General features: G+C 36.5%; 1 protein-coding gene across 4 annotated transcripts in view; it reads right to left on the reverse strand.

The window, feature by feature from the left end:
- Positions 1-3,118: 3,118 nt before the first annotated feature.
- FBXW7 (F-box and WD repeat domain containing 7) overlaps positions 3,119-15,046 on the reverse strand; it is a 147,471-nt gene continuing 135,543 nt past the window's right edge. For all 4 annotated transcript variants that reach the window (XM_060778836.2, XM_067468692.1, XM_060778838.2 and 1 more), the window contains 3 exons: positions 13,479-13,704; positions 7,220-7,430; positions 3,119-4,991 (listed from right to left, as the gene is read on the reverse strand). In XM_060778836.2, coding sequence (XP_060634819.2) covers positions 4,723-4,991; positions 7,220-7,430; positions 13,479-13,704 — 706 coding nt within the window. In that variant the 3' untranslated portion in view covers positions 3,119-4,722. The remainder of the gene's footprint in view (positions 4,992-7,219; positions 7,431-13,478; positions 13,705-15,046) is intronic.

Raw genomic sequence — 15,046 nt, forward strand, 5'->3', positions numbered from 1 at the left:
CCACGGCTGAGCAGCTCTCACAGTCAGGAAGTTCTTCCTCACGTTCAGGTGGGATCTCCTTTCCTGTAGTTTGAAGCTATTGTTCTGCATCATAGTCTCCAAGGAAGCAGGAAACAAGCTTGCTTCCTCCTCCTTATTACTTCCCTTCACATATTTATACATGCGAATAAATATAAACTGATATTATTAATACACCCAAGAATGTATGTTTTTGTCACCTTTCCTCAAAATCTGCTATAGCAGTTTTCTGTTAATGCTTGAACAGGAGTCTGAAAGTTTGATAAAAATTAATGAGAATCAGCTAACATCGGAAACTAGATGATGAATGCTTTCTCCACTGAGAGATTGGCAGATCTACCAGGTTTAAGGTGGGTGGAACGCAAAAGACATCTGCCATGAATCTATAGACCATAACCTATTACATATTTTAGAGAGCTGTTATATAGTTACATTAAAATGCAGATTATAAAATTAATAAATGTAACTGAGAATATGTAGTTTAATAGATTTGTAAAATCTTTGTGCAAAATGGGTGTGTGTAAAGTATGAGGAAACAATTCACACACTTCGAGAATTTCTTGTAAATGTGAAAATTGTATTGGAACACACCAATGAAACAGAAAAAAGCAAACTGAGATCACTGCTTCACTTCAGCTGTTCTGAATTCTACAAACTGTCAGCATATTCTTTGTATGTATCATGGTTGCTGAACCATCAAGCCAACAAATGGCAAAGTGTCAGTATGAATGCAGACATGCACATTTAAGATACTTTTAAAAGCACATTACATTTCAGTGACCTGTCGAATAACAAATTTGCTACACAGAAAGTCAAAAGAAAATGAAATTCTCTTAAAGATGTCAAGGTCCTTCTCAAAGAATTATTCTGGTTGCATAGAGGTTGCAAGGATGGCAGCACACTAATTTTTTGCAAAAGACTTTCAGATACAAAATTAAAACTTCTGATGCAATGTTTTACATGACAGGACACATACTTCGTAATTCCATTTATAATCTGAACTTTAAATTTAGAAAAATAAGAAGGCACAGAGATAATACCCCTGTCCCAGCAATAAAACTAGTCACAGTAGCAGTAACTCCTATCTTTTGAGACCTTTTTCCATTAAGGAATAACAAGACTAGTACCTGCCAGAAAGCAGGAAACAATCTGGATCTAATATTTAGTTTGTGAGGAGTTCTTGTAACCAGGAATAGTAAAAACCATTCTTACATTATATTTGAAAATGAACAATATCTCATTTAAGTATCAGAAGAGAATATATCTTTCTTAGTGGCAGTATCCCTGTGTTAGGCTCAAATGATAGCTAAGATACCCTTGTACTGCCTAGACAGATCTTCAAGAAATACAGCCGGTATTCCAGAAATCAGATTGTGGACTTTCTTAGCTCTCCTACATGAGATCTTTTGAAGTGGACACCAGGACTTGCCTACTGCACTTTGCATCAGGGAAATTTAGATAATGGAAACATGTAGGAGGGGGTTACACTTCCCCTTGCCCAGGGAGAAACTCTGATCCCCATGTGCTCTTTAACAAGGAAATGTGGTGACAATCATTCTTGATTTCATGTAGCTTACATATCATGGTTTTCACATTCTGGAGTCAGCTCCCTTTATCTTTTTAGTCACATTACCAAATACCTAGATCATCACGCAGTGGAAAAAGGCATACATCATAAGAAACAAACTAAATATATGGCCTATACTTGTAAGATTAAATAAATTCATATTATAATTCTTCCATGGAAGACTTTAAAAAAACCCATACAGCTTTTCAATGCTTAAAATTTGAGCATTTTGTATGGACTTTGGGTATATCTGTAATAGGATTTTGTATGGACTTTGGGTGTATCTGTAATTTGATTGTAAGGATGTTTCAAGGTTTTGAGGAAGATCTTTGTGCCTTTTAGTTGAGAGTTATGATTATTCTTTGGGTAGAACTGATGGTGATCTCTTAGGTATGGAGCTAGTACTCAATATACTCATGTACCTTGGGTGGGAGAATGGTGGTGGTTGGGGAGGCTGTCCCAAGCCCCCATTGGTGCTCTCCCCTCTCCATGGAATGAGCCTTGACTTATCCATGGTTCATATCAAAATGCCATCATTTTGGCCTCAAAACCTACCCTCAACTTATACACAAGATCAACTTATACATGAGTATATATTGCATATCCCTAACATCTTGTAGGGTTCCTTCAAGTACAAAAAATGATAATTATTTTCTTTTTTTGCATTTTGATTAATTTCCTTGTTGTTTCTCCCAGTCACGATACCTTGCACAACTCCTAGCAATCTCTCACAGCACCCTAAGTTTGAGAAGCCCTGATACAGACTATGCATATAATATATTGATTTTTTTATTACTATCCTCCTAATAAAATCTAAATAAGACATTCCAATATTATCCCTATTTCTGTAACTACCTCATGAATTGAAAATGTTGTAATTTTTTTTTAAAGATAATGTAAGGCAGTGATCCTCATGAAAAGAACAGAAGATTTTTACTCATACCCGATTTCCCCGAAAATGAGACATCCTCTGAAAATAAAGTAGAGGTTTTGCTGACTTGCTAAATATAAGGCTTCCCCCAAAAGTAAGACTTGGCAAAGTTTTTGCTTGCTGCCCCTGGTGGCTGGAAGCTGCAATATCGTCCCTGAAGATCGTTACAGTCTCCAGACCATGTGTGGGAGCCAGGTACTTTACAGCCCTTATTTTTTATAGCCCTGTGTGAGAGTCAAGCAACCAGTGTGAACAGACAACTTCTGTACAGTTTATAATAAATGTTCATTTTTTTCTGTTCAACAATAAATATGAATTCATCTTCATGGAAAAAATACGACATCCCCAGAGCATCTTTGGGAGCAACAATTAATATAAGACACTGTCTTATTTTTGGGGAAACAGGGTAAGCAATAATATAAAGGGGATGTTCTTAAAATTCCCTGTCATAACAATACTTTGTACCTCTGTATTAATGTCCTTTCGGTAAAATAAGAAGCTCAACACTTTCCACACCATATGCATATGTCAGATTTCTTCTGGCCTCTAATCTACAAATATTCTATTAGTAAAATGTATGACATTATTAAAAAAAGGACATATTAACATGAAAAAACACATTTTATTGCACTTAAGTTATAAGAAAATAAAATTTCTAAGTGAATCAAATCATAGACACAATCCCTTTAAAGGTCGTTTTCCTCCATTCTGTCATGTTGTTACATAACTAAAATTAACAAAATGAAATCTGATTTCTTTTTTAAAAAACCAGACTATAAATAAACCAAAAAAAGGAGGCGAATAAAAACAAGATAGCCTAGGATACAGTGTTAAACCACTTTCACAGTTCAGCTTGAGTTGTGGCTCTTGGAGAATGAGGCAAACCAATTGACAATTCATTCGTTTTTCATGTGACATATCACAAAAAATGAAGCTTTTTTTTTTTTTGCTTTGTCAGTTCCTCACCACCATAAAACTGTAACAGTTATTCTTCTCAAATTCTGGAAAACACTAAGACTGACCAGCAACTTTATTTCATCTTTTTGTATGTTTTTTTAAAAAATATCTTGTCAGTTTCATTATGTCAGTTCATTCCATTCACCACAGCCCTCACAAAGAAACGTTTCCCCACAGAACAAGCTGCAAGAGCTTTGTTCTAAGGAATGTGTATTAATTTTTGCCCAGAAAAAAAACAAAAAAAGAAAAGAAAATAAGCTTTGCACACACTCTCAATTCTTTACTTGCAAGCAAACTTCACTCTAAATTGTCTGAAACTCTTCCACTCTCAGCCTCTTAGAGGCACAGTTGGCTCAAGTTTCAGTGGCAAAAAGTCTTTTTTTTTCTCCATAACCAAACTAGAGCAAATTTGGAATTCAGTCTGGGACTAAAACGTCACAGCAGAACAAAAATAAAAATAATTTGCTTTTTTTTCTCCTTTCACTTAGCAGCATAAATAAGTTTGGCCACTGGGAATACAGTACGGGGTGGGACAACAATCCCATAGTTAAAGACCTACTTCTAGCACCAGCATCATGTATTTAATCCATCTGAGGAATCTTCAAATCCTGGACAACTTGCCACTTCAGAGCAACTTATGCAGTGAAGAGTGTTGATGGAAGCAACAGTAAATAGATCAACAGAGACTAATACTGTGATTGACATTGGCAATGGTTGGCAAAATAATAAAAAAGCTGTAAAACTGTACAAAAACAATTCACAGTAAGATTTTAGCTTTCCCATACTTGGGAAGGATTCTTTGCTGTCACAGATGCTGTCTTGTTTGAAAGACAATCAGTAACTGATAATGGAGGTATAAAGCTCCTTTCTCGATTTCTGTGGTAAAAGAACAGGGTTAACAGGAACTGTAACAACTTTTTAAATCTTCACAATGCTCAACAAGCACTGAGAGGAAAACACAAAAGAAATAATTGCACCTGGCTTGATTTATAAAGTCATATTTTGCAAAGCTGCCCCATTCAAAAGTGAAGTCTTTGATGCAACAAGACAGCAGATGCCTCTCTTGTCAGTTACAGTTTGTCAGCTTTGTATCTTTTCCTTCGTAGTCTGTAGGTCTGTAGGATCTGTTGCCCCAAGCCAACATCCTGCACCACCAAGGACAAGGGATATTTTTTTTCCTTTTTGCCGAGGGAGGGAGGGAGGATAGAACATCATTTGAATTTCTGGACAAAACTAATCTTTTCAAGCTTCACTTTATATCCACGTCAAAGTCCAACACCAGCAGCTTGGTTTCCTCAGTCCCATTCCGGCTTCCAACTGCGCACACTAGCTTCGTGTTGGAGGCTCTGATCCGCCATACAACACCTCCACTACCGCCGCTTTCCAATGTAACTAGATTTCGGATAAATTCACCCGTTTTCAAGTCCCATAGTTTTACAGTCCCATCGTCTGAGCTGGTAATTACAAAGTTCTTGTTGAACTGTAAACAGGTCACGGCACTCTGATGCTTGTTGGGACCTGGAAGAAAAGAATACAGCAGACAACATCAGTGGCTACTCTTCTTCCACTTTAAAAAAACGTATTTATGTCTGTATTGAATTTAATAAATTAGCTAAGGAGGTGAAAACAATCACATTTCCCTATTTTTTTTCATGTCAGGAGTGACTTGAGAAACAGCAAGTCGCTTCTGGTGTGAGAGAATTGGCTGTCTGCAAGGATGTTGCCCAGAGGATGCCTGGATGTATGATGTTTTACCATCCTTGTGGGAGGCTTCTCTCATGTCCTCGCATGGGGAGCTGGAGCTGTCAGAGGGAGCTCAACCCGCCCTCCCCGGATTTGAACTGCTGTTCTATTGGTCAGCAATCCTGCTGGCACAAGGGTTTAACTCACTGTGCCACCAAGGGCTCATTAACCCAATGTGCCACATTTTCCCATGATAAACAATAAATATTTCCCATTTTCAATAACATGTCAGAGCGATAGAAAAATGAATATGGGCTTCACAACTGTCATAAAGCTATCGTGTTTGCACACCGGGCAAATCATGATGAATGACAGCTACCAGTATGGTATCTCTTTTCTGGGCAAGAAATTTGCAGGCAAACTTTGCACAACTGTCTGGCAATGCTTGATCACCTTATATAAAAGGGATCTTATATAAGAAAGCTGTGCAGGTTGCAGAAACGAGTGCTCATGGGGCAAGCTGCACTGCTTTTGTCATGTCGAAAGCCAGCCTAAGTGTTTCCTCAGCTAAAGAAAAACAATGCATCACTATGGCAGCTGTGTGTTCTTTGATTCAGATGAGAGGAGAAAGAACACGCAAGAGTAGCAAGGAAGAAAGAATCATGAAGCAATGTGGATGAGCAGAGCAAGTGAAGGGCAAACATGCCCTTGATTCTTATTTATAAAGCTGCATTCTTAGTGACATCTTTCTTTTACTTCCAGCAATATACACGATAGAATCATAACAAAAGGCTGTGAAAAGAAACAGATACCAAGAAATGGAAGATAAATCCAAGAAATGAAGAATTTATTTCAAAATTTATAATACATCAAGTAAGAAATAAACGTATTTATTTTAAAATGCAGGTATGGAACATGCGTGTAGTTTTCTTTCTTTCTTCATGCAATGTTTTTTCAAATAACACATGTACTAGAAATCATTATTTTTGGTCTACAGAGAGACACTGTTTCAGCACTAAAATGTCTGCAATTCCTCAAGATAGCTTTACCCTCCTTCTAATTATTCTAATTCGCCCGATTAAATAACCCTGACCTAATTTCTAGCCAGCGCAGAATATTTCCTATGAAATAATTTTAATACACCAATGCACAGTGGCAAATTGAGAAAAAACTATGGTTTCCAAGAAAAATAAAACGTAGTATAAAATTACTATGTATTATTTCCTATAAGAGATCACCTGTTGTCTTTAACAAGCTGAGATTTCCAGTCCTCCTAGTTCTTTGAAGTGCTAAGTAAACAAGACCACACATTTAGAAGACAACTTGTTTAATCTTCAGTTAAAACGATTTCTCTAATATTAATTTAATGATGCAAATGAGAAAACTTCAGTATTAGTTAATGATTTATCTCAGAAGCAGGGTAAGTTGTCTCTTTCCAGATAACGATTCCAAGATTCTCAGCTGTTTGTAATCCCTATGACATATTGCAATGGTCAGAAAGTAACTTCAGACAAATAACCACTTTGGGAGGGAAAAATGGAGAAACAATGAAGTTCAAGTTTTTTGTTATCACATTCCAATGCCTCCACTGCTTCTCCATGTCATTTGGGGTGGTAAAGTGTGGATGGAAAATACTAGTAAATTGGCATTTTCAGTTCAGCTCAGGTGCTTATGGCTTTCAGAATTCTGATTCAGAAGTATCTAAAAGCAGAGCAGTCAATATTTAGGGCACCTGGCCAATTCCTTTGTTATCATAGCCTATCCAGTTACCATATGTTATGCATTTTATGCCAACACAGCACCACTATCAGTACAGAATAGATGAGATTAACCAATGACAGCAAGAAGAGAGGTAAGGCAAGCCAAGACTCTAGAACCAGAAATGGAGAATACGAATATAAGCACATTTGGCCACCTGGCTGGTATGCTCTTTGTTACTGAACCTATCGTCATCCTTATAGAAAATATGCACTAATTGTGTAACCATATGAGCATCTTTATTAGTATTGCACATTCCAATGAGCATGCTGAGAGTTAGATGCAGAAGGCTTGGAGAAGCTTACCTTGCAATGTCTGTAAACACTGTCCTGTTTTGATATCCCAGATTTTGACTGTGGAATCGGCATTCCCAGAGACAAGAATATTGTCCTTGAGTTCCATCCCGCTAGTTAACGACTGGTGGCCTGTTAATGTGTGAATGCAGTTTCCTGTCTCCACATCCCAAACTCGGATTGAAGTGTCAAGAGACCCACTCACCACATGGATACCATCAAACTAAAGGGGGAAAAGTTGGACTATGTTACATACATAAAGTACACATATATATATATAGTATAATAGATATACATATCTATATACATTTTTAGTTTGCTTAAAAATATAATTCTATTCATGCTCTTACTATCTTTTTTCACAGCCCAGAAATGATAAAAGGACAAACATTTACGGATTTGTGAACACTGTCAAGGATAAATCTGTTATTATAATTTCAAATTAGTTAACAATGCCTGAACATATCTGGTCTAATTTCTTGCTACCATCACACAGTCTACACCATAACACAAATCCTACTCTCTTTTCATCTAGGACTTTTCAAACTGACCGTGCTGCCAGGCTTCAAAACCGATTTTTAAACTTCTGAGGCTAAATGTTTTCATTGATTATTTAATATAGCTTTTATCTATTCTGCATCTACTTTGAAACTTAATGAGATATGGTAACCAATACAGCAACTCATTAAATAAATAACATAACCTATTTCAGTAGCTAGTCTATGTTCATCTGGAACTAGTGACCATGGCAAGCCTTCTAACTGCATCACACTTATTATTGACAGTCACAACTACATTCAATGCTAGCTTTTACAACAAGTACAGAACTAACTAACACGAAATAGAAAATAGTCTATTATATGACAACATGTGTGTGTGCAATTTTAATAGGGATACATTCCTCAATTAGTTTAATCTATTCTAATGAGACTGAAACCCATCTGTGACCAAGTATTTGAGATTAAAGAGCATGTTATACTGGTGGTGCATAAGCTTATTTCCTCTTATCACCACATGACATATTTTGGACTTTTCCAAATTGCTGTCCTACAAACATAGTGAACTACAACTCTCCCAAAGTCCAAAAAGCATGGCCTCAACAGTTTCCCCATTGGCTCCAATGGACTGAATCTTCCTGGAATGAAAACAGAACTCTGTATTTCAAATTATGGTTTGACCATAATATTCTCTCAAGTCTCAAAGGAAGGCAAAGGCAAATCCCTTGTAAAAAATCTTATAAAGAAAATCCCATGATAGGTTCGCTTAGGGTCACCGTAAGGTGGAAACAACTTGAAGGCATACAACAAAAACAGAGCAATTGAAAGTGAACTGCTGACTTATTTCTCAAAGTTGTTTCCCCAAGACAATAAGGAGAGGGAATGGAAAAACATTTGGTACTTATGAAATTCAACCTGTATTTCTTAACAGAGGTGGGAAATCTTTAATACTGGTTAGATATACTCCTTGCTCCCTCAGCAATTACTTTTGCTTTTTTAAAAGCTGAGTTACCAGCAGAGATTTGTGGTGAGGAAAGGTCACTTCCCTATGTACCATAATACCACTCCCATCAGCAATTCTGACTCCAATGGGAAGCTTTTCTTCAAAAATCAAAGATAAGAGGGGGAGAGGAAGTAAAAAGCTGTATGCTTGTGGATATGTGTCAGTGTGTATCTGTATGAGAGTGCTGAAAGATTCTGCAAACAGCTTGTTTCACACATTGCTGATAAGCAATCTGTGATATTTTACCTGGAAGGAGATTGCAATTCATAGGTTGACGAAAGGCCCCGAGTCTATAATTTTATTTAATGATACAGCTTGCGTGCTTAGGAGTCCTGGGATATCTTAACTTCTTAGAATTGCTCTTATTCGTCATTTTATATTGGGTTATTTGTACCCTTCATGATACAGTGCCACCATATCAGAGGAAACAAGATATTTTAAACTGGAGACTGATGAAAGATTTGGCCAAATAATTCACTAGTGGAAACTCATTTACCTATACCAAATATTCTATGTATTATCTATCCATTAAAATTAAGCATTGTAATTATCATGCCATAATTTATGAACAGGGAGGCTCTATTTTAAATAGCCTGCTGACCAGTAATAAATACAGGAAAGCTATAATGGCAATAATTAATAACTCATACGATTCTAACTGGAATTAATACTAATTATTACATATGAAAAGGAGTGAATTGCTAATAGAATCCTTTGGGATACAAAACCAACGTGTCTAACCCCCAGACATAATTAACTAAAAAGGTTTTCATTTTTACTTGTTACTGCCTTCATTTCATCCTCATAACCTGTATAAGGTAGGGAAAAGAGTAATGACTGATTACCAAGTGAATTTTGTGAGTGAAGGTGGGTTTCTGAGCTGGAGATCACTATGTTGAGCCCAGCTGCACATTTAATTATCCATATAGAACTATTTAAAATGATGACCTCCATATTACTTTTGTTCTAGAAGCTATTGTCCCAGGAAAGAAAGGAACAGTTGTAGATAATAAGAATAAATATGGGACCGGTCCCTGACATAATGGGAGAAGGAACCTGGCTCTATACTACATTGGATCTTAAGAAACTCAGGGGTCTTTAACCAACTGATCCAGCCTGTAAGCTGTTACAAAGCTCTATTTCACTTACATGTATTTCTAACTGTAACTGTATTTAAAAAGTGTTGAAAGACTAAACAAAGAATGATCCATGAAGTTCCAATGTCCCCTATATAATTAGAAGTTGGTTAAAAAAAAGTCATCCAGCTGTTCTTTCTCCCTACTTTTTCCTAAGTATACAGCAGATCTTCAAAAAGCTCAGAAGCATCTGACTTCAGTTTTCCTGACTAGTTTTTAACACCAAATAATGACTTCAATTTGAATGTATCATACAGATTAATAAAATGATGCTCACATTCATTTTGAAAAAAATATTTTATGCATGTGTGAAAAAGAAGAAAACAATTAATGTAATGTAATATTGTTATACTCTAATTATCTGTAATTACTAGCTGATATCTTAACATGCATTATGTCAAGGTTGCAATGAGAATACTGAGCTCCAGTTTATCTGAATGCCAGCAGCTCAAGGGATTTGGAGAACACACACTGTCATGGTTGCTGTTTATTTTTCCCTTGCAATAAACATACAATTCAAGCTCTAATAATATATGAATCCAATTTCCAATGCCATTTCATAACATCTAAATATAGATATACATTTTTATTATTAGAAAATATCTATTGATTGATAAATTGATCTACCTACCAACCTACTATATAGATAAACATACACACCACCATTCAAGAAAAGCATAATTCTTCCATTGAGTCCCCCCTCGGGGGTGAGAAGGGTGGGGTATAAGTTTGAAATAATATTGTCCAAAAACTGTTACCTTAATTTCACAATGGTCTAATGGTAAGTAAGTAGAAAAAGAATCTTTGTAGGCATTAGTCTTGCTAACACTGAAGATAACATCATGGGAATGTAGGGTCTGCTTTGCCCTATCTTATGGTTATGAAACAATATCAGTTATATTATCCATATTATATCAGGATCACACAACTTTCTGTGAATATTGTTTCTTTGAGCTAATTGAAGAGCACCATCTAAACGAGGCATGGACAAACTTTGTTCCCTGGGTCTGGGCCAGGATTTTCCTGGAATCTGGATGGAGCCTCACCTTGTCCTGATGCCAGGAAAAGGGAGAGGCAAGTAGCAGGCGAGGCGGTTTTGGAGCCGCTTCACCCGCTGCTTGCCTCTTTGCCCAGACCAGGCTTCTCCTGGCATTGGTACAGGGCTGCTCACCCTGTCTTTATGCTGGGAGGAGGGCTTGAGGCAGGCACATGACGACTGAGCACTCCAGAGGGCTACCAGCTGCCACATGCCTCTCTCACTTGTCCTTTTGTCATAAGGATGCAGCGGGCCACTGCATCCTTATGCCCAGAGGATGGGGAAAATTTTGAGGGCTGATCTAAACTTTCTATGGTGCATCTCTGCACAGGCCTTCTTGGGAACAACTGGACTTATTCCTTGACAACTAAGCACAGAACTGCAGCCTAAATCCCCAAATGGCTACAGGACAAAGTAACATACAGAATGTATCCTCAAGAGTGAACCTCCCTGTACATTAGGCTAATCTGGTAGAAAATCTTGGGTAAGAGTGCCTCTCCTAGAACCGAACATGGCTTTTCTGGCCATGTTACCATAGTTGTGAAATGTTCCCCCACTTGAGGTCTATATGATGTTTTCCTATAGGCCTTTGGGAAGTAAACTTCATTATTTTATTAGGCTTTGATTTCAACTAATTTGTCAACATACAGAGATCTGTGATCATTTCATTTTTTCAAAAAAATCTAGAATTTTAGACATAGTGTTATGGATTTCTTGACAAAATTACCTTAGAGAAAAACATATGAGAGACGTGTTGAATAAGACAAAAGACTTTTCTCCTCCAGCATTCTTTTCCCACAGTGACCAACCACACCTCTAAAACTCACAACTATGATATGAGTTCAAAATAATTCTTCCTCCTCATGTTCCCCAGCAACTGACAATCTCAGGAGAATATCTTTGTTGATTTTAGCCATTAGCAATCTCAGCCTCTATAAAATAATTAATCCGTCTTTTAAAGTTGTCAAAACTGAGGGCCATCAAAACATCTTATAGTAATAAATGCCACAGAATAATTATATGCTGTGAGAAGTAATTCCTTTTATCCATCCTGAATCTTACACTATTTCACATCATTGGATGTACCTGGGCTTTAGTATTACAAGAAAGAAATACACATTCCCTGTTCCCATTCATGATTATTTTATACCCCTCTATCATGCCACTCCTTCCTTTTTTCAAAAGTCCCAAACACTATAATTTTCCCACAGAGTAGAACGGTTCCAAGTCCCTGGGCTATTCTGTTCCTCTTGTCAGTTTTGTGATTTCTGCAATAGGCTTTTAAAGATGCAGTGCACCATATATAGACACTTGAGCTTAAAAACAACAAAAACACATGACCAACACATGACACTCACTTGCATGCCTATCCAGAAGCCATGAGTATTCAGAGTTCCAACATTCTGTGTTACTATGTTTTCAGAACTAAAGTATTTATTTACATTATTCATCTTGTAGCAATGTAGGTAAAAGAAAACATCTTCTAATGTGTGTGTAATTTTAAAGATTTTGTGGAAGAACGCCCCAGTTTCCTACTCTGAACTCATTCATAATTTCTAAAGCGGCTGGTAATTTTTCTGCAATTAGGAAGTGATTATCTCCTATAATCACATTTTTATTTCGTTTGACCTGTGTTATCCTTAACTTGGCAGTTCAACAGAAGCTTTGATCTTCACTGTAGAAGAATTTCAGTGAAATAGAAAATTATCTAGAAATGTTGTCTCATTCACTCCCAACTTCATTAATGTTATGTACTTGTTCTCCCCATTGTCTATTTTTCCAGTCCAAGCCAATGTCTCATCCTTGTTTTGTCTTTTGCCACTTTGTATATTTTGTTATCAATTCTGGATCGTCTCCACTTCTGCTGTTTATGTCCTTTTCATTTCATGTTGTCAATTAGTTAGGGTTCTTTTGCATATGCTAGGTTGTAAAAAAATGCCTCTCTTTGAGCAGATGCAAATATTACATCAAAGATTTGTATGAAAATTTGTGATTTTTGCAGCGTTTTTGTTCTATGTTCTTGCTGTCTTTCCCAATAATCTCCAATATGGAATTTCTCACAACAATATTGGGGTGATGTTTCTTTCAAACTATTCAACACGATCTCAAGGTGCTTTCCTAGTTCCTCACCACCAGGTTCTGATCACCACAATAGTAATGGGAAATCAGGACAACCGCATCCATATAATTTCAAACTTTATGTCCTTCAACTGCTAGTTTAATTTCAATGCTTACTTTAGAGACATCATCTTGGAGTTTTCACTGTCCCTTTTGTTTTTTTCTCACCTATACTCTTTGGACTCATTAGCAAACCAGGCAATCTCACTGTCCACCCATTTTTCTCCCTTGTAACCTTAGGTAGGTAGTATATATATTATCTCAAAGATGTAGGAATCTGTTGCTATTTTCTCTTTCTTTTAATCACACAGTATAAAATAACTAAAAGAGATGAGAAAGGAAAACTAAAGATGCATGTAACATGGTCAAACTTTTGGCATTTGCTGCTAATACACAGACTCCTCAGCAAATATTCAGGCAACTACAACTAACTGTAGTGGGACATTGAAGAAAATGTATTGACCTGATAAGAAATGCTTACCTGTAACGAATAGACTCTATTAGTATGACCTTGCAAGGTATGTAGACAGGTTTCAGTTTCTGGATCCCATACTTTGACCATAAAATCATATGCTCCACTAACAACCCGCCGGCCATCATATTGTACACAGCGAACTGCAGCTACATGACCCATCAGAACGTGTAAACACTGGCCTGTTTCTATGTCCCAAACCCTCAGAGTGGCATCTCGAGACCCACTGACAACTCTGGAAAAAGTGAAAAGAAAAACCACTGTTAGTTTTATGTGGTCATTTTAATGAACTTTGGGTCAGAGCCTCAAATAAATAAGCTGTTCATACAATGAGAAAACAAACTGAAATTTTAATCTAAGACAGGGGTGCTCTTCATCAGCTGCAAAGCAGGTAACTAGAGATGCAACCTGTACTGGATAAACATACTACATGTTTTCAGTATGGATGTACTCCTTGGCCCACTTCCCACTACCTTTCCATTCCCAGACAAATCCCTTTTTTATTCAGTTGAGTATTCAGTAACTGATATTCCATTTCTAAACTATGAATGATAATTATGAATTTCAGGTAGAAATAATATGCAGTAGATTTTTTAAAATATTAAAACTTTAACCCAATAGCTTATTCTATATGCTTTTGTACTCATTTTAATGACTTGAGAACCACCTTGGAACAAAGGCAGGATATGAACTAAATATCCCTTGTTACTGAAATAGTATTAGTTAGGCTGAAAAATACAAATTGCAGTAGCATACATCATAATATATGTGACAATTTCCCTGGACTTCAGCAGCAAACTGAAATACAAGATGACCCATGCACCTGTGAGATTGGTAGCTGTGGTTTTATTTACCTGCATCTATTAAAATATACCCCCTATAGAACTTCTCTAATTCTTCCAGCCAATTTTATGGTATACTTCAGCTTGAAATTAATACAGAATTACTGTGGAAAAAATAGACAATTCCTAGAGACACCTCTCCAGGGTGACTCAATGGTAGCATCTTACAGAAGTACTTTATTTAATTAGAGTTCATTATTATCAGTGGTTTCCTCTTTCCACAGTAAGTTCAAAAATGGTTCCCCCATGAATACAGGGCATCATATTCTAGTAAAATTCAGACAGAAATGGATGCCTTTGCCCTCATAGTATATAAGACTCAAACTGCGACTGCTAATGGCTTCCCTTAAGAACATTACTGGGCACCACATTCGTTGATTTAACATCTTTACATATGTTGTTTTCTCTTTAATGGTAGATAATTTTTGCTTAACAGGAACAAAAAAATTGATACTACAGCACCTGTATTCTAAATGTACATTGTTTTAAAATAGGAGAAAGAGTGATGCTTTACTATTCTTTTAAATAATAGTAATGATAATATTTTAGATGTAATTTTGCTTTAAAATGTTTTGTTTTCTTTCTGTTTTAATATCTGGATTACCAGTTTTTTTTTAACATGATCCATTAAAACTCATATAGTAATTATGAAGGTCAGTGAAAGCATACAGTAAAAACAAAAAGGAGAGAAGGATAGAGCTGTCCTTGGTAACTATTAGTGTGAGATTACATTCC

This window comes from Anolis sagrei, chromosome 5 (genome assembly GCF_037176765.1).
Source record: "Anolis sagrei isolate rAnoSag1 chromosome 5, rAnoSag1.mat, whole genome shotgun sequence".
Classification (NCBI taxonomy): Eukaryota; Metazoa; Chordata; class Lepidosauria; order Squamata; family Dactyloidae; genus Anolis; species Anolis sagrei.